The sequence below is a fragment of the Notolepis coatsorum genome (genome assembly GCF_963971535.1).
Source record: "Notolepis coatsorum genome assembly, chromosome: 3".
NCBI classification, from domain to species: domain Eukaryota; kingdom Metazoa; phylum Chordata; class Actinopteri; order Aulopiformes; family Paralepididae; genus Notolepis; species Notolepis coatsorum.
Genome location: NC_140167.1, coordinates 139,769,972 through 139,789,450, shown reverse-complemented (window position 1 = coordinate 139,789,450; position 19,479 = coordinate 139,769,972). Strand labels below are relative to the sequence as shown.

Genomic DNA, 19,479 nt, shown 5'->3' with positions numbered 1-19,479 from the left:
GCTCCTAAGAACATGCTTTCTTTATGACTCATGCTGTGGACCGGACGGCATCCCCGGCCGCGTCCTAAAAGTCTGTGCCGACCAACTGGCCCCGGTATTCACTGACATCTTCAACCTGTCCTTGGAACAGGCTGTCATCCCCACCTGTCTGAAGAAGTCCACCATCATCCCTGTACCCAAAAAATCTACGCCCGCTTGCCTCAACGACTACCGCCCTGTAGCCCTCACCTCCATAGCCATGAAGTGCTTTGAGAAGCTAGTGAAGGGCTACATCTGTTCCTCCCTCCCCATCAACCTGGACCCCCTGCAATTTGCATATCGCCCCAACAGGTCCACGGAGGACGCCATAGCCCATGTCCTGCACACAGCAGCATCACACCTGGACAAGAGGCAGGGGAACTATGTGAGAATGCTGTTCATCGACTACAGCTCAGCATTCAATACCATAGTCCCCTCCAAACTCATAGCCAAGCTCAGGGACCTGGGCTTGAACTATGACCTCTGCCAGTGGGTCTTGGACTTCCTGACGGGCAGACCCCAGGTGGTAAGAGCAGGCAACTGCACCTCCTCATCCATCACGCTCAACATAGGGGCCCCCCAGGGCTGTGTTCTGAGCCCCCTCCTCTACTCCCTGTACACACATGACTGCGTGGCACAGCGGAACAACAACACAATCATCAAATTTGCTGATGACACAGTAGTGGTGGGCCTGATCTCTGCCAACGACGAGAGGGCCTACCTGGAAGAGGTAGAGAATCTGTCACAGTGGTGTCAAGAGAACTGCCTCTCCCTGAACGTCAGCAAAACAAAAGAGATGATTGTGGACTTCAGGAGGTCGGGGGTCAAGGACTACAGCCCCCTCAGCATCGACGGGGCACCGGTTGAGAGAGTGAACAGTTTCAAGTACCTCGGAGCCCACATATCCGAGGACTTGACATGGACCACACACATTGACAGTGTTGTGAAGAAGGCACGACAACGCCTCTACTTCCTCAGGCGCCTAAGGAAGTTCCAAGTCAGTCAGAAGATCCTTAGGAACTTCTACTCATGTACAATAGAGAGCATCCTGACTGGCAACATCACCTCCTGGTTTGGGAATAGCACTGCACAAGACCGTAGCAGACTACAAAGAGTGACACGTTCAGCCGAACGCACAATTGGAGGGGGGCTTCCCACCCTCCAGAACATTTACAACAAGCGGTGCAGGGGGAAGGCTAAGAGAATCATCAAGGACTCCAGCCACCCGAACAACTGCCTCTTTGAACTGCTGTGGTCAGGCAAGCGATACCGGAGTCTTAAGGCGAGCACAGAAATACTCAGAAGAAGCTTCTATCCCCAGGCCATCAGGCTGCTAAACGAACAATAAACACTATGCAACAACCATCAAATGCACACAGCACACAGCACACACACCCACACACACACACTCACTTAAACAAACAACACACTGCAGCACCCACTCTCCACACTTTAGATCACACAAACACACTTTATATTTATTGATAAAGGATTTGCACTACAACTCGTACACCTACTGTAAATTGTACCTAAATTGCACCTCATCCCATTTCTGCCTTGCACTATATAGTATTGTATATTAGTACACTGCATAGTATTGTATATTATATGGTAACTCAGTTACGTCTATTCTGCATCGAACATTGTACATATATGTCTATACTGAACACTGTCGCCTAATTTTTTTTTACTTCTAATTCACATGCTATACTATGTTATTTTATTTCATACTTATCTTGTCTTGCACAGTCTCTGGAGCGTAACAGTAAGAAGCATTTTGTATAAAAGTATTCTGTACTTCTGTATGACAACTATTAAAGAAACTTGAACTTGAAGGCAAACTCTCCGAGATCCGCTGACTAAGACACTGGGGCCTCTGCAAGGCAGGTCATACTTGGCCACTCAGTGGTCCTCAATCATGGACACAGATACAAACATGCACACACACACACACACACACACACACACACACACACACACACACACACACACACACACACACACACACACACACACACACACACACACACACACACACACACACACACACACACACACACACACACACACTTTCTTCACCTTTCTTCACCTTTCTCACTCTCTCTCTTCTTGGTCCCTCTCTCTACAGTATCAGTCTTTCCCCTTCTCTCCACCGCCCCCCTCCCTTTTCTCTCTCAAAGCGACAAATCAGTGGCTTCTTATTGCTGTGTCTTCCCTGTGTCTTCTCTGCTCTCTCTCTCTCTCTCTCTCTCTCTCTCTCTCTCTCTCTCTCTCTCTCTCTCTCTCTCTCTCTCTCTCTCTCTCTCTCTCTCTCTCTCTCTCGCTTTCGCTCTCTCTCTCTCTATCTCTCTCTCCTCTCCGCTTACCTTTTTTTACTTCTTCTGAATTTGCCTCCGACGACATTATGCTCCTCAGATGATGAAACCAGCGTGTCAGAGGAAGGTAAGCGAGCGCTACCCGGAAGCCACCAATCATCACCTGATGCTCCCATAACAACCAGCCACCACACTGTTCATCCAGTTTTCATGCCTCACATCAACATTTAATATCTTTCCTTTCAATGTTTTCTACCTTTCCATCATGGCAATTCATTCTTCGCGTTATTATTATGCCAATTCCCTTCCCGGTCGTTGCCCTACCCTACTGTCGGTCTGGAGAGGGTGTAGACTACCACATGCCTCCTCTGATACATGTGGAGTCGCCAGCCTGACAGCGAGGAGTTTCATTGGGAGGCCGTAGGTTCGCGCTATCTCCCCCAGATCCTCTCCCCGCTGAGCAGGCACCCCGATCGACCAGTAGCAGTCGCTAATGCAACGACCGGGACTAATACCCTCTCCTCCCGGCATCCCATCCGCAAACACTGCCAAGTTTGTTTGTTGGAACGTCTGACCAAGCCAGAGGTACTGCTTTTGGGAATTTAACCCGGGTCTCTGCGTTGGTAGGCGAATGCTTTTACCTCCAGACTACCCAGCCTCCTCATTCTTCGCTTCTTATAGAGTCACAACAAGTCCCTCCCTGTCCGTGCAGGGGATCTATATTGTTGAATAAATTACTACTGCAGTGCTGTGTAATCTGCACAATAGGTGTGTGTTTGCAGCTTGCGAGTAAATTAAGTCAAAAGTTAGAATCAGAATTGTTTTTATTTGCCGATAAATTGCTGATAATCTTGTGCCAATACATCACACAACAAAGGTTTCGCATTCCAGACTGCAGCACATGGTACTAGGATATCACGTAAAGTGTAGTTAGCCAGTGCAAGACATACATTTAGAATGTACTGGTGACTCCACAGATGTAAACTTAACCCTTTATCTGCCAGGGATTATTCTGATCTTAATCCCCTCTCTGCCACCACTATAAGTCTATGGAGATGTTCCCCTTCTTTGCAGGGCTATAACTTTTTAAATTGTATTGCTAAATTGACATCACTATGGCCCATTCAACGTCAAATATCTATCGTTTAGGATGTAGCAACGTTCTACTTTTTCATTCACATATTCATACTAAAATACGGTCTAAAGTATAAATATGTTTTTATCGTTTTCTGCAGCATTCTGCAGAACGCGAGTTATAGCTATAAATACATATATTACATCATCAAATGTAGTTTGATACCGATTGACGTCATATTAAAACTTTCAATTGTACAAGGTCCTAAACGTCCTGCCTCATCATCTGCTGGTGACCGGAGGGGAGGGGGTTTATAAGTCCGTGGCCGACGTTAAATCATTTATTTAGTATGGGCGATACATAGATCACAGCAGTTTATACGTTTAATAATAATCAAACACGCTGAAACTTACCGCATCTTCCTCTGACCGTTGGAGCAGAAAGTTCTCGATTATGGGATGTTGATATATGCGATCCATTTCCAGGTTGTATAATAGTATATACGTCCAAATCATGTTGTTTATCGAGTTATTGGCAACTGATCGCTGTCCAGTGTGTCGAGCTAGAGTCCCGCTAACGATAGCGAGTGCCCGGACCGAATATGGATGAGCACCACTTCCGGCGCGTCACTTCCTGTTTGGGCGATCCACCGATTGGCCACCAGATGGCGCTCTTGAACCGTTGGAGAGTTGAGAGGAGATCAACAGGAGATCCCAAGTCTCCATGGGTAAAATATGATTGCCATCACAGATTTTTGAAATATTGATCTCAAAGACGCCTTACGGCGTCATTGGCAGATTACGCATGGCGGAGAATAAAGTGTTAATATCAATATTGTGTTAGCAGTGTTGATATACTGTAGGTTGGTAGCCACAGTGTAGGTCAGTGGTTATCCATGTTCTTTGAGGGGATTCCAGGGCCAGAGCCAGAAGAAATAGGGACCGGTTAAATTTTTGCTAGAGGTTCGGCCAATGAGAGAATACTAATGCTTCACTTGGCTAAGTTACATACATTTTCCCGACATAATGCTACCTGCCTCGACAAAATCTGTTCCTCGGTTATCCAGATACAGATGAATTATCTTCTCAGAATAGTATAAGTTGTGCCGTATTTTGCGTCTTGAGCAATCATATTTATTAGAGGCTCCATTTAGCCATAAATGGTGGATTCAAATGGCCTAACAATTACAAATAAATTAGCCGTGAACACCTGAGCTACTTGGTCATTCATGTTGACTAATCCAGTGCTGGAAAAATATGGCTGGATCCTGTTCTCTTCCGGTGTCATATAAATGGCATTTTCCAGTGTTTAGCATTGTTTCCTAGCAATGGGGGATTATATCAATGTGGTCTGTGTCTCTAATTATCATTTTGACTCATCAGTCTAGTCTCGAGTTCACGAGATCTTCCCTCACTCAACTAAGCCATTCTGATTTGACTGTTTTGCTGACGTGAATAAGGCACTGGTTGTAGTCACCGCCCACAATCAACAATTCGCTCAACAACAGAGCGAGTGGAATTACTTCCTCAAACAGAGGGTGGCGACAGACAGCAGAGAACGAGCGAACGAGAGAGAGAGATAGAGAGAGAGATAGAGAGAGAGAGAGAGAGAGAGAGAGAGAGAGAGAGAGAGAGAGAGAGAGAGAGAGAGAGAGAGAGAGAGAGAGAGAGAGAGAGAGAGAGAGAGAGAGAGAGAGAGAGAGAGAGGGGGACAGGAGCTTCTCTCTCTCGGGGAAGCACACACGCATTTTACACACAACCTTGACCGGCGCGCGGAGAAGCACACACGCATTTTACACACAACCTCGACCGGCGCGCGGGGAAGCACACATGCATTTTACACACAACCTCGACCGGCGTGCGGGGAAGCACACACGCATTTGACACACAACCTCGACCAGCGAGCGGGGAAGCACACATGCATTTTACACACAACCTCGACCGGCACGCGGGGAAGCACACACGCATTTTACACACAACCTCGACCAGCGCGCGGGGTGGGGCTTCTCCCTGGGAGCACTCTCATATCACTGTCAAAATATCTTTGACTCCCACGCACGCCCGTATTCCGATCCGTGCAATAATATTCACAGGGTTATATACTGTCATTTGAATCAAGTTACCAATGCATTGTGGGATTATGCCCCCCCCCCCGGCGAAATTAATTATTATCCCCCTCCTCTATCTCTCTATCTCTCTCTCTGTCTCTCTGTCTGCCAATCGCAGACTGTGGGTGACTGTCACCCAAAACCCTTATGGGCGGAGCCAGGCCAAAACAGCTTGGAATCTTGAAGTCGAAAAATGCTACTTTTGAATACTTGATTAGAAATACAAAACAGTACAGATGTGTTCCATAGACTCACAGGAATTGTGTAAAGTTGCCCAAATAGTGAAAGGAATAGCAAGACATGTCCCCTTTAACAAACTTTTGATTAACCAGTTACTCAAGTCTCCTGACCTGAATCCTTCCAGAATGACCTCTACTTAGCCAGACACATTCAGTAAAGAATTATCCTTTGTCTCTCAAATTCCCATTTTCTACCTGCTTGCCTCTGACTCTAAAAGTTAACCATCAGTTAAATAATATTTCGTCCATACTTTGTTAACACAGAGTTCTTCATTATTTCCTAGGTACTCAGTTATTATTGGTGCCCCCTAAAGTGAGGCGCTCCCAAGATTTCTGTAGCCTACTGTGAGATGGCAGTGTTGCGGTGATGTTCACCTCATTAGGAATAATAATACAAATAAACTCCAGAGAGCATTGCAATGAGACATTCTGCCAGGGGTTATAGAGATTTACTCGGCCATCCCCTTGTTAGCCTGTCCGGTCTAAACACTGCAGACAACTCGGGGGTGCCGGAAAAACAGATGGATTCCGTTAGGCCTGTACTGGGCCTACAGCATATTATGCCTAAACTAGAAAAGGCTTTCTTATGGGGAAGTGTTTTGAGACGTTCCAGCGGGGGCAAACGGACTGGGTTAAGTTTATGGGGTGCAGCTGATGACTTGGGACGGTGGTTTCACTGATTCAGGATGTAATTGTGCACGCCTGCTTCAGCCCCCCTAGGGCCCTTTGTACCGCGCTTTCAAAACCATGCACCGTGGGAGAAGGGATATTCAATAAATACCGAATGGATGACTTTATTGTCTAAGGTAAATCCTTAACTTATAACTACATTAACAAATTCCTCAAGTAATTCAAAACATATAGCAACCGTTTTATGGGACTATGGAACTGGAGCTTAGTGTAAGAGTGAAGGATAAGTTGAGTACAGCGCCTACTCTGTTTTATGTTGCCATCACCGGACCTTTTCATTTTCAGTTTTCATTCATCAGATGTCTTGGTTTGTACTGCATTGCCTCCCTTTCGGGAACGATGCTATACCTGAAGGTTGACTGTGTTGCCTTAAGGTGCTTCCATGGTTGAGCGGACTGTACGCGCCCTGGACTCTGAGGAGGTCTTTGAGCTTTCATAGTCAAGCGTACCTCAGTGGACCTCCGCGGACCAATTTCCTACATGTCTCGCGCCAGTTTACACAATTTTTCCCACGCTGTTCAACTTCTGTCATGTCGTCGTCATCCGATGTCAATAAAGAGTAAATATTTAGATAATAAAATGGGCAGTTTTACACACTTGAATAACAGGTATATAGGCAGTGAGGTGCAATGTACCGTATAGGCTTGCTCACTAGGTGGACAGCGCGTGGTGCTGAAATGACAAACACGCATTGCATGAAATAAAAACACCAATTTTATTTCGAAATATTGGAAACGGAGATAACATAGACTCTATGTTATCGTTTTGTGTGACACCAAGTCAGCGGCGCGGACGTCCGCGCATTAGAAAATAGGAGCTTCGCACTTGGAGTCCGCTTTGGGTCCGCTTTGAGTCCGCGAGAGTCCGCTCCGTGTACGGTCCGCTCGACTATGGGAGCACCTTTAGAGATGTAGTGGGACTAGACCTTCCAATCCGAAGATGCCCAAACGCTCATCCCTTTTTCCTGGATCTTCTGTAGAATGATTCTGACTAATCATCACTATTTAGTGAGAGAGGTGTTTCAATTTTGAAACAGCTTAGAACTATGAATTGACTGTAAATGGGAAACTTACAGATACCGCAGATACTGCCAAATAGGTTAAAAAGCTAGAGCAGAACATGTAAAGAAAGGACCTTGTCCTGCAACCACATTAGCCAGGGCACTGGGAGATTGGTTTTAATGTCAAACCAGTGCCCATATACGCTATTCTGTGTGGAAAGAAAAAAGAAAGGCAATTGAAATCCGACCTCGTCTGTATGGCCCATGTTGTAGAAGGTATCTCTGTTGCTCTGCAGCACCGAGGAGCTATGTGGAGTCGGTGGCCAGGTCAGCGGAGGCAGGTGGAGAGCAGCCCTCATCGCCTGTCGGCTCAAGCCCACCAGGAGAGACCATCAGGCAGAGAAGCCCCAGCCCCTCCTCCATCCACACCCTCAACCCACCACTGTCCAGCAGCAGCCCAATCCAACCCACCACCATTGGCAGCCCAAATCAAGACACCCAGGGGTGAGTCTAGCACCACACATTTCATGGTGTAAGCAGTGTCGTGAAATAATAGGGTAATGCCACACTCGAAAGTCTTTGGTGGCATCAATATGTCTTCTTTGTTTAAAATGTTAACGAGTTAAATACACCAGCAAATATTTTACTTGTTAAACTTGTGAATACATACTGTATGAGTGTGTATTTGTATGTGTGTGCCCGCTCAAGCCCTTGAAAGACAATAATGTTGGATGGTACGTCAGCACACCATTGACCATATTCACACGGCGGCCATTTTGCTCTTATGTCGTGCTCAGGTTGTGATTTTTTTCCACCCTGTCCCCACCTTGTATGAAAGGAATCTCAATCTGAGCATGTCATGAGAGCAAAATGGCCGCTGTGTGAATATGGTCAATTAGCTTTCAAAGGCATATCACAAATCTAGGGGCGGCACATGTCTCCTCCTGACTGGAGGTTAAAATATGCATTAATTTTTATCTTTCCTGGTTCCCTTACAGAGACCTACCAGATGGTAATGCGAGTAGCCCGTCCCAACCCACTACTGATCCAGGCTTCCTCTTCCAGCAAGCTGAGAGTTCCCATCCGACCCCCACCTCCTCCTACCTGAATTCCAGCTCCCCTGCCTCCTCCTACCTTGGCACCCCCACCCCTACACTCTCCTACCTTGGCACCCCCACCCTTACACTCTCCTACCTTGGCACCCCCACCCCTACACTCTCCTACCTTGGCCCCAGCAGCAGCATGCTGGGGAACTACTCAGAGCCCCAGCCAGCCACCCCAGAACCCATGCAAGCCATGCTCAGCCACGAGAGTCCACACACACTGCACCGGACCACTGTTCTCGGCTCCGCCCACACCCCCGTCCTTCAGCAGCGCTCAGCCAATCAGGGCAGTCCCGTCCTAGGCCGCCAACCGTTGCCAGCCAATGGCTTCGATTTAATGGCGATCACAGGTCTCAGCAGCAGTCCTGTCTTGGGCCGCCGGCCTTCTCTGGGAACGCAGAGCAGTCCCATGCTGAGCAGACAGGCCTTGGTGGACCAGGGGTCCCAACGGAGCCCTGTGCTCAGCCGACAATCATCCCTGGGGCAGTCCATGCAGACCAGCCCCATGCTCAGCCGACAGTCATCCCTGGGCCAGCCCATGCAGACCAGCCCGGTGCTCAGCCGACAGCCGTCCATCCCCCACCAGGTGAGTCCGGTGTTGGCCCGTCACCCGTCCATATCGCAGGTGTCTCAGAGAAGCCCCAGTCTGGATCGGCACCCCATGCACAGTGGCTATACCACCCCAGACGAGCGGCACGGCACCCTGTCCCGACAGAGCAGCTCCTCTGGGTACCAGGGACCACCCACGCCCTCCTTTCCCGTCTCCCCTGCTGGCTACTTGGATGGGGGGATGATGGGAGCGGGGCTGGGGTTCAGGCAGGGCAGCCCGGCACCCGGCCTGCAGCCCCAGCTGCCCGAGAAGAGGCGCATGTCGAGTGGCGAGAGGCCCAACGGAGCCCTGTCCTATGGGACGCTCAACGGGAAGATGTCGTCCCCGCTGTCAAGTGGAGGAATTACTCAAGGCTACTTCCACACTCTTCCAGACTTCTCCAAGTTCAACATGCCTGGTGAGACCATACAGTATCATATCAACATAAGGTATTAGGGGTCGTAACGATTCAGTCAATTCAAATACATTATTTAGGGAACAGTTTCAGAGTCAGCATCCACATGACTGAGGCAATACAAATAAAGTTACACTATGCCGAGTTTTGCTGTGCCTTTATGAGTAGACAAATCAGTGGCTTCTTATCGCTGTCTTCTCTGCTCTCTCTCTCTCTCTCTCTCTCTCTCTCTCTCTCTCTCTCTCTCTCTCTCTCTCTCTCTCTCTCTCTCTCTCTCTCTCTCTCTCTCTCTGTTGGCAGCCATCTCTATGTATGTGGTGTTTCTTTGAACACTTTGCCGCCCAAGCACGAGTTAACTCGTGATTCGATTCCACCCGTTGAGGACCAGAGCCACGAGTTGTTATTGTTTTATTCCATATTAATAACGCTATTAACGTCCGCGATCGACTTGCAGGACCTACCCACATATTTGATTTTCGAAACATGCAATACCGGCCAGATCCGCTTAGGGGCGCCATCGCTCCACTGCAGTATCATTGAGGGCGATTGAAAAAATAATTCTTTTCACTGTCTGTGGGCGTTTCATATGAGCCTCGGTTTCAAACGAAGACCCTCCATCTTTGATCCCGTTACCGAACGCATATTTCAGCCTGGAATAATGGGATTTATGATTAGCCAATGGACATATCGATCTACCAGATTCCGATGACTAATGACGAAATGCTGCCGGCGATCACATGGCCTGACGGTAGGATACTATTCACCCAAATTACAGCTGGATTGGACATTGTTTTAAAACGTAACGTGATCGATCAGTGAAAATGGCTACTTGAACACACACTGTATTGCTAATCAATAATACTGATCGGCGTCCCCCGCCGCCCCCATTTCATCCATAGATGCTCTGTAATAGTCCGGATGCTACGCAGTTTGTTTTATTTCATTCGTATATATACAGCAGAAATGGCTTTGATATAACGTGACTAGCCTTTAGCCTATTATCTAGCTCCCCAGAAAAAAACCGAGGCGAAAACTGCGATAAACCTTATATTCACGGCGATATAAAATGACAACCAATCGATGGATTTTTATTTTCTTTAAGCCATTATGAAGGCACGGTTTATGCACTCAAGTGACAATGAGAATGGACAGATAGCAATACTATAAATTATATATATAGCTGTTAGAAAGTACATCGGTTTGTAAACAAACCTCTGTCCTCTGGCCTATAAATCGGCGCTCCATGCTGGTCGTCAATGTGTTAAGAGTCCATCCTGAGCACAACAGCTACTAATATGGTGGCAGACAGACATTCTGTATTCTTGTATTCTGTTGCCAGAATTTGTTGGTGCCCAGGGATTTATTTTCAAACCCTATTTACTATAAATCCTTTCACTTGCCGTGGTCACGGGCAAATCGAATTCCCTTGGAAGCACATTGATATGGCATGCTACATACGGTATCAATATGTCACACAGCAACCAACAACAACAACAACAACAACAACACAGAAATCCCATTATTGTGTTCATATGAGACAAAATAGCATCAGAATACCTGCCAATACCAACAGACCCTGGTGGTCAAATAATAGTAATAAATAAAAAGTGGTATAACTGAGGCTAAGTCTGGCTTCTTGCAGATTTTTGGCATGTCGTCATTGTCATGTTTTCTCTGGCATGATTGTAGCTTTTAGATGTTGGAATAGCACCCAGTCAGTACGCAGACCGGGGAAGCATTCCGTTCAACACCAGAATACTTATTGGATACTTTAGAGCTTTAACGTGATATTTTCAGCAACATATGCATTGACTGCTGACATTGATAGTGTTGAGTTGTATGTTAAAGTGATACCTTGACATTTACATTGATAGTGTTGAGTTGTATGTTAAAGTGATACAGTACCTTGACATTTACATTGATAGTGTTGAGTTGTATGTTAAAGTGATACCTTGACATTACAATTGTTTGTGTTATTCTTCTTACCTAGGCACTTGCCACAATGTAGAGAGAAGGTTTCTGTATTGGCACTTCACTGTATTGATCGATGTATGATAAAAACAGCAGGGTCCCCCAAAACAGTAGGTTAGATTCTGATTCAATCTTAGCTTCTGGTTACGATGTTAACACTTTCTTCGCCAGGCTTATGTACATCATTATACCATCCTCTGCCAGCTCTATTTGTCTATGGAGAAGTTCCCCTTCTTTGCAGGGCTATAACTTTTTAAATTGTATTGCTAAATTGACATTACTATGGCCCATTCAACGTCAATTATCTATCGTTCAGGACGTAGGAACGTTATACTTTTTCATTCACATATTCATACTAAAATACGGTCTAAAGTATAAATATGTTTTTATCGTTTTCTGCAGCATTCTCCAGAACGTGATTTATAGCTCTAAATGCATTATATTGATGATCAAATACAGTTCGATAACGATCTGCGCGAGATAAAAAATTTCAAATGGACGTGCTTCTAGAAGTTACTACTTATCATCTGATGTTGACCGGATGGGGGGGGGGGTCGTTTATAATTCCGTGGCCAACGTTAGATGATTCATCTAGTGTGGGTGATATGATCATTAGAGCAGTTTGTATCGAACACGGTAAAAAAAAACGCTGAAACTCACCGCAGCTTCCTCGTAGCGTTGGGCGATGAGCGTGGAGCAAAAATATTCCTATTATGGGATGTTGAAATATGCGATCCATCTCCAGGTTGTATAATAGTATATACGTCCAAATCATGTTGTTTATCGAGTTATTGGTAACGGATCACTATCCATTGTGTCGCGCTCGAGTCCCGGCACCTATAGCGAGTGATCGGACCGAATTTGGATGAGCACCAGTTTCCGTTTCCGGTTTCCGGTTTGGGCGATCCGCCGATCGGCCACCAGATGGCGCTCTTGAACCGTTGGAGAGTTGAGAGGGGATCAACAGTAGATCTCAAGTATCTGGGGGAGAAATATGATTGCGATCACCGATTTTTGAAATATTGATCTCAATGACGTGTTACGGCGTCATTGGCAGAATTAGCATGGCCGGGAATGACGAGTTTAGGCGTCCTTGGCGATTAAAGTGTTAACAGACATTTTCCCACCCCCATAATGGGGAAAGTTAGAAAAATAACAGACTGAACTTTATGGTGTGTCATGAATGTCATGGTGCCCCTTTAAGCTTGGGCATTATTAAAGTATTGTACATGACGACAGATATGACGGTGTATATTCACTTCCTGTTCATCTCTGTCCTAGATGGGAGCCCGGAGACCAGGCTGAATGTGAAGTTTGTCCAAGACACGTCCAAGTTCTGGTACAAGCCCGACATATCCCGCGAGCAAGGTGAGCAGGACCAGGGGTGTAGAGTACTGGTGAGCAGGGGCAGGACCAGGGGTGTAGAGTACTGGTGAGCAGGGGCAGGACCAGGGGTGTAGAGTACTGGTGAGCAGGGGCAGGACCAGGGGTGTAGAGTACTGGTGAACAGGGGCAGGACCAGGGGTGTAGAGTACTGGTGAGCAGGGGCAGGACCAGGGGTGTAGAGTACTGGTGAGCAGGGGCAGGACCAGGGGTGTAGAGTACTGGTGAACAGGGGCAGGACCAGGGGTGTAGAGTACTGGTGAACAGGGGCAGGACCAGGGGTGTAGAGTACTGGTGAACAGGGGCAGGACCAGGGGTGTAGAGTACTGGTGAACAGGGGCAGGACCAGGGGTGTAGAGTACTGGTGAACAGGGGCAGGACCAGGGGTGTAGAGTACTGGTGAACAGGGGCAGGACCAGGGGTGTAGAGTACTGGTGAACAGGGGCAGGACCAGGGGTGTAGAGTACTGGTGAGCAGGGGCAGGACCAGGGGTGTAGAGTACTGGTGAACAGGGGCAGGACCAGGGGTGTAGAGTACTGGTGAACAGGGGCAGGACCAGGGGTGTAGAGCAGGGGTTCTCAAACTTTTTCATACCGCGACCCCATTTTATTTTGGAATTTTTTTGGCGACCCCACATGTGTATCGTGTCATTTCAACATTGAAATAATGAATATCAAAATAAAAGCACACGTTGTTGGAACTTGATCATGCATATTTATTAGCAAATGAAATTACAGCACAATGTTATTAATGAAATTAATGAATATTATCAAACGGAATTGTTTCTGTATACACATTTATAAAACAATCGAGGCTTATTTAGCCAAAATATGTTGGCAGACAATTTTATTTATTTTTTAAATGCGTTCACATGCGCTTTTCAAGAATAAACAAAAACAAGACTTAATGGGAATGGTGTGCTTGTACATTTGAACATAGTTCCATGATACGTGGCTGCGTTGTGCTGAGAAAGAGGCACAGATCTGCTTCTACTCTGAGGCGAGATCTGTAACCAAAAGCTCTCTGCAATTGTGTGGGGTTTCCCAGTCTTTGCGATCCAATTGGCAACAATAAACGAAGCATGTAGTCCTTTTTCGAGTAGTCCCAGTTTTCAGCACAGTTTTCTCTGCTCTAAAACCGTAGTTATTTTTCTGATAGAAAGCTAACGGTTCCGTTTTAAATTCAGGATGCTTAGTTTCCAAGTGCCGCTGTAATTACTTGGTTTAAAGCTCTCATTAGCAAGGATCTCGTAACACAAAACGCACTGTGGTCTCGGGTCATCTTTTTGGCCAGTCCAAGTAAATCCATATGCCAAGTATTTAGGAGCATAACTTCTTTAGTGTTGTTATCGCTAAATTCTGCCTTTCTCTTCCCAGCATTTGGAACACACGCATGTGACGCGCCGCTTCTGACAACAAACCATTGCGAGTGTCCAGGTTAAATTAATCAAATCGGCTTTATATGCTTGGCCTGGAAAGTCCCCCCCCCCCCCCCCCCCTGGAAGTGCTTTAGTTACGAGACAGTGTCGATCACTAATATCTGAATACACATTGGGGCATGACCAGGGGTATAAAGTACTGGTGAGCAGGTACTTTACAGAGTTACATGTACCCTGCTTGAGGAGCTTTTGAGAGGGGTGTGTCTTTTTCCTCATGCCCTGGTTGGTGTCACATATTGGCCAAGCTGAACTTCGTCATAATTTTCCACCTAAAAGTTATTATAAATTTACCTCAATCCTCAGTGGAGATCTCACACCCCACTCTAATCTAAAATAGAGATGGTGATCGAACTGACGACGAACTAGGGCATGGGGGGTTGGAAAAAACGATCATGGTATTTCCATAATTTAGTGACCAAAGAAATGACCATTAATATCATGGTTTGAATTAGATTATACCATGGTATTATATTGGTACTGGTGATATTTTGATCATAAATTATTATATGAATAATAATTATTTATACATTGGCCAGTACCATGGTAAAATTTAAATGATCATCAAACCACCGTCAAACTTTTTTTTGTAAGGGAACTCAGCTTTTGTTCCTCAACTTTGAACTTTTTGTTGAATCTGAAGTCATGGTGTTAATTGTATCTCTGTAATGCACACAGAGGAACTTCCTGGCATCAGCACATTTGGAAGCACACACGCATGCACACCTATACACACACACACACACCTATACACACACACACACACACACACACACACACACACACACACACACACACACACACACACACACACACACACACACACTCACCCTCCTCTTTACTTACGTGTGTTTGGCTGTGAGGTCAGTGCTATTTGCCCTCCCATCTGCTTTCGCTCATGGCTCATATTGGATTAGATCATCTTAAATACAAGCACATGCTTAACTGCAATGACATCACACACACAAATGCACACATTCACACACACACATACACACAGAGACATACGCACACACACACAGACATACGCACACACACACACACACACACACACACACACACACACACACACACACACACACAGACATATGCACACACACACACACACACACACACACACACACACACACACACACACACACACACACACACACACACACACACACACACACACATAGTGTGTATCTCGCGACATGCGCTCCCAAAAGGAAAGCCACACCATCTGAATGGAGTTAGTGAAACATCTGCCTGCCCCTCTCATCTCATCCATCTTCCTTCCTTAAACTGTCACATGAGAACAGGATGAGAGACACACCACTGGATGGCAGGAATGAATCCAGAGCTCTCCCTGTTCCCTTCAGCGGCCCATGGAGTGTCTCCATTGTAGTCATGTTGACATTTGTAGTCATGTTGAATTACTGTTAAGGGATCTAGGGGGACGCACTGATGCCAATACCAGTTCCAAGTACTATAAACTTTAAAGTACAAGCTGATATCGAATACCCATCTGATCCATTACTTTACAGAACAGTATAGGCCGGGATCTCTTTAGGTCTTGCAAGGTCATTGGACAAAAAACAACCGAGATAGAATCCTGAGAGTAAAAACACACCAAGTTACTTCACTTGTTACACTGACATCTAAAACTAATATTGAATGACTTGTCTAACTTAATTAGTTTGATGCTTGGACCGTCTAAAACTATGACTGGTAGGGGAGTTTAATACAAGTGTTGACTGAATGTTGTGTTGTTGTTGTTGTTGTTATATTATTATGTTATACATTGTCTGAATGTTGTGTTTAAAAATATTTTATCAAATATTTTTTATTTTCTTTTGTTTTTTTACATACTGTAGAATATAAAACAAAACATGACAGCACATAATATAATAATAATAAACAGAACATCACCAGACAGTAATAATAATAACAATAACAATAATGACAATAGAATGACAGTAGAAATAACAAACAGAACCTAATAAATATTAAATACAGAACCTAAAAATAAAAACTAATTATATTAACACATTGACGACCACGGCTTGCAGTGTAATATGTGGCTGGAGGACAACGCTTTGTCAACAAACCGATGTACTTTCTAACAGCTATATATATACTTTATAGTCAGGCATGCAGTGGTGGGCAAACGCGGTCAAACAACGTTTAGGCTACGTCACTGAGGCAGAAGTGCGCGCACCTATTATTATGCAAAGTCTAGGTGATAAGTGCCGGCCGGGGTATACGGCGTGACGACACAAAAATGACTCATCGCGCCGTATACCCCGGCCGGCACTTATCGCCTAGAGTAGACTGTGTGTGTGTGTGTGTGTGTGTGTGTGTGTGTGTGTGTGTGTGTGTGTGTGTGTGTGTGTGTGTGTGTGTGTGTGTGTGTGTGTGTGTGTGTGTGTGTGTGTGTGTGTGTGTGTGTGTGTGTGTGTGTGTGTGTGTGTGTGTGTGTGTGTGTGTGTGTGTGTGTGTGTGTGTGTGTGTGTGTGTGTGTGTGTGTGTGTGTGTGTGTGTGTGTGTGTGTGTGTGTGTGTGTGTGTGTGTGTGTGTGTGTGTGTGTGTGTGTGTGTGTGTGTGTGTGTGTGTGTGTGTGTGTGTGTGTGTGTGTGTGTGTGTGTGTGTGTGTGTGTGTGTGTGTGTGTGTGTGTGTGTGTGTGTGTGTGTGTGTGTGTGTGTGTGTGTGTGTGTGTGTGTGTGTGTGTGTGTGTGTGTGTGTGTGTGTGTGTGTGTGTGTGTGTGTGTGTGTGTGTGTGTGTGTGTGTGTGTGTGTGTGTGTGTGTGTGTGTGTGTGTGTGTGTGTGTGTGTGTGTGTGTGTGTGTGTGTGTGTGTGTGTGTGTGTGTGTGTGTGTGTGTGTGTGTGTGTGTGTGTGTGTGTGTGTGTGTGTGTGTGTGTGTGTGTGTGTGTGTGTGTGTGTGTGTGTGTGTGTGTGTGTGTGTGTGTGTGTGTGTGTGTGTGTGTGTGTGTGTGTGTGTGTGTGTGTGTGTGTGTGTGTGTGTGTGTGTGTGTGTGTGTGTGTGTGTGTGTGTGTGTGTGTGTGTGTGTGTGTGTGTGTGTGTGTGTGTGTGTGTGTGTGTGTGTGTGTGTGTGTGTGTGTGTGTGTGTGTGTGTGTGTGTGTGTGTGTGTGTGTGTGTGTGTGTGTGTGTGTGTGTGTGTGTGTGTGTGTGTGTGTGTGTGTGTGTGTGTGTGTGTGTGTGTGTGTGTGTGTGTGTGTGTGTGTGTGTGTGTGTGTGTGTGTGTGTGTGTGTGTGTGTGTGTGTGTGTGTGTGTGTGTGTGTGTGTGTGTGTGTGTGTGTGTGTGTGTGCGCGCACGTGTGTGGAGTGTTGGGCGTGTGTTATGTGACAAAAGACCGCCCGTCTCGTCCCCAGCTCCGCCTCATGAAAGAGGAGAGAGACATGTATGCGTGTGCGCGGGAGCGCGCGTGCACGTGGCGTTTGGCCTTGGCCCATATTATGACTGCACCACTGTTTATAGTATTGCTATCTGTCCATTCTCATTGTCACTTGAGTGCATAAACCGTGCCTTCATAATGGCTTAAAGAAAATAAAAATCCATCGGTTGGTTGTCATTTTATAGCGTCGTGAATATAAGCTTTATCGCAGTTTTTGTCTCGTCTTTTTTCTGGGAAGCTAGATATGAGGCTAAAGTCTAGTCACGTTATATCAAACGCCATTTCTGTTGTATATATACGAATGAAATAAAACAAACTGCGTTTTATTGATTAGCAATACAGTGTGCGTTCAAGTAGCCATTTTCACTGATCGATCGCTTGCGTGTTACAACAATGTCCAATCCGGCTGTAATTTGGGTGAATAGTATCCTACCGTCAGCCCATGTGATCGCCGGCAGCATTTCGTCATTAGTCATCGGAATCTGGTAGATCGATATGTCCATTGGCTGATCATAAATCCCATTATTCCAGGCTGAAATCTGCGTTCGGTAACGTGATCAAAGATGGAGTATGTTCGGCTGGGATCGAGGCTCATATGAAATGCCCCAGATAGTAAAAAAAAAATTTCCCATTCGGCCTCAATGATACTGCAGTGGAGCGATGGCGCCCCTAAGAGGATCTGGCCGGTATTGCATGTCGCCGATTTAAATCCTGGCCGGTATTGCATGTCGCCGATTTAAATCTGGCGGGTAAATCTGCAGAGCTGATCGGGGACCTTGATCCGTTTATTAATATGGAATAAAACAATAACAACTTGCTTGGACTTGGTCCTCAACGGGTGGAATCGAAACGGTTGGGCGGCAAAGTGTTAACACAGCCACAACACAAGACAAAAGACATTTCCTCCCCCACTCTGAATGTTGTGTTGTTGTTATATTATAATTAAGGCTGTCAAATATATCGCGTTAATATCGCGTTAACTCCCGATTCTATTAATGCCACTAATTTTTTTAACTCAAGATTAACTAAAAAAAAAAAAAAAAAAAAAAAAATTACTAGACTTCACTCAGGTGTATTATTGATGCTCTCATTGATACTATGTTTGTTTCTGAAGTGTGTGTGTGTGTGTGTGTGTGTGTGTGTGTGTGTGTGTGTGTGTGTGTGTGTGTGTGTGTGTGTGTGTGTGTGTGTGTGTGTGTGTGTGTGTGTGTGTGTGTGTGTGTGTGTGTGAGATATAGAGAGAGAGGGGGGTGAGGAGATGAGGAAGGGGCAAAAGAGAAAAAGAGCTGGGAGAGTGTGTGTGTGAGGGAGAGAGGGGGGTGTGTGATTAATCAGCCCTTGTGTGTGTGAATGTAACAAGTTCCTAACCTTTTCTTTCCCCTATTATTTCATGCACACTTTATTCATTGTTTTAAATTATAATTTTCTTTTAAGTTATTTTGTGCATCACTCTGTTTTGAATTTGATGCAAATTTGCAATGCATGAGGGTCATCCTTTTGTGTTAAATGGCTGCACAAAGCAAGCATTTGTTGACTCGCATGTTGATAAGAGTATTAAAACTTGGAACTTGAAAAATATCTGTTTAAGGTAAAAAAAAAAAAAACGATTAATTTGCGATTAATCGCGAGTTAACTATGGACAATCATGCGATTAATCGAGTTAAATATTTTAATCGTTTGACAGCACTAATTATAATGTTATACGTTGACTAAATGTTGTGTTGTTGTTATGTTATGC

General features: G+C 45.5%; 1 protein-coding gene across 1 annotated transcript in view; it reads left to right on the top strand.

Annotated features, from left to right (window-relative positions):
* Positions 1 to 19,479, top strand: part of tns1b (tensin 1b) — a gene marked incomplete at its 5' end in the record, with an annotated part of 180,343 nt that overhangs the window by 144,952 nt on the left and 15,912 nt on the right. Inside the window, 3 exons of the mRNA XM_084311394.1 lie at positions 7,741 to 7,948; positions 8,443 to 9,554; positions 12,804 to 12,890. Coding sequence (XP_084167520.1) covers positions 7,741 to 7,948; positions 8,443 to 9,554; positions 12,804 to 12,890 — 1,407 coding nt within the window. The remainder of the gene's footprint in view (positions 1 to 7,740; positions 7,949 to 8,442; positions 9,555 to 12,803; positions 12,891 to 19,479) is intronic.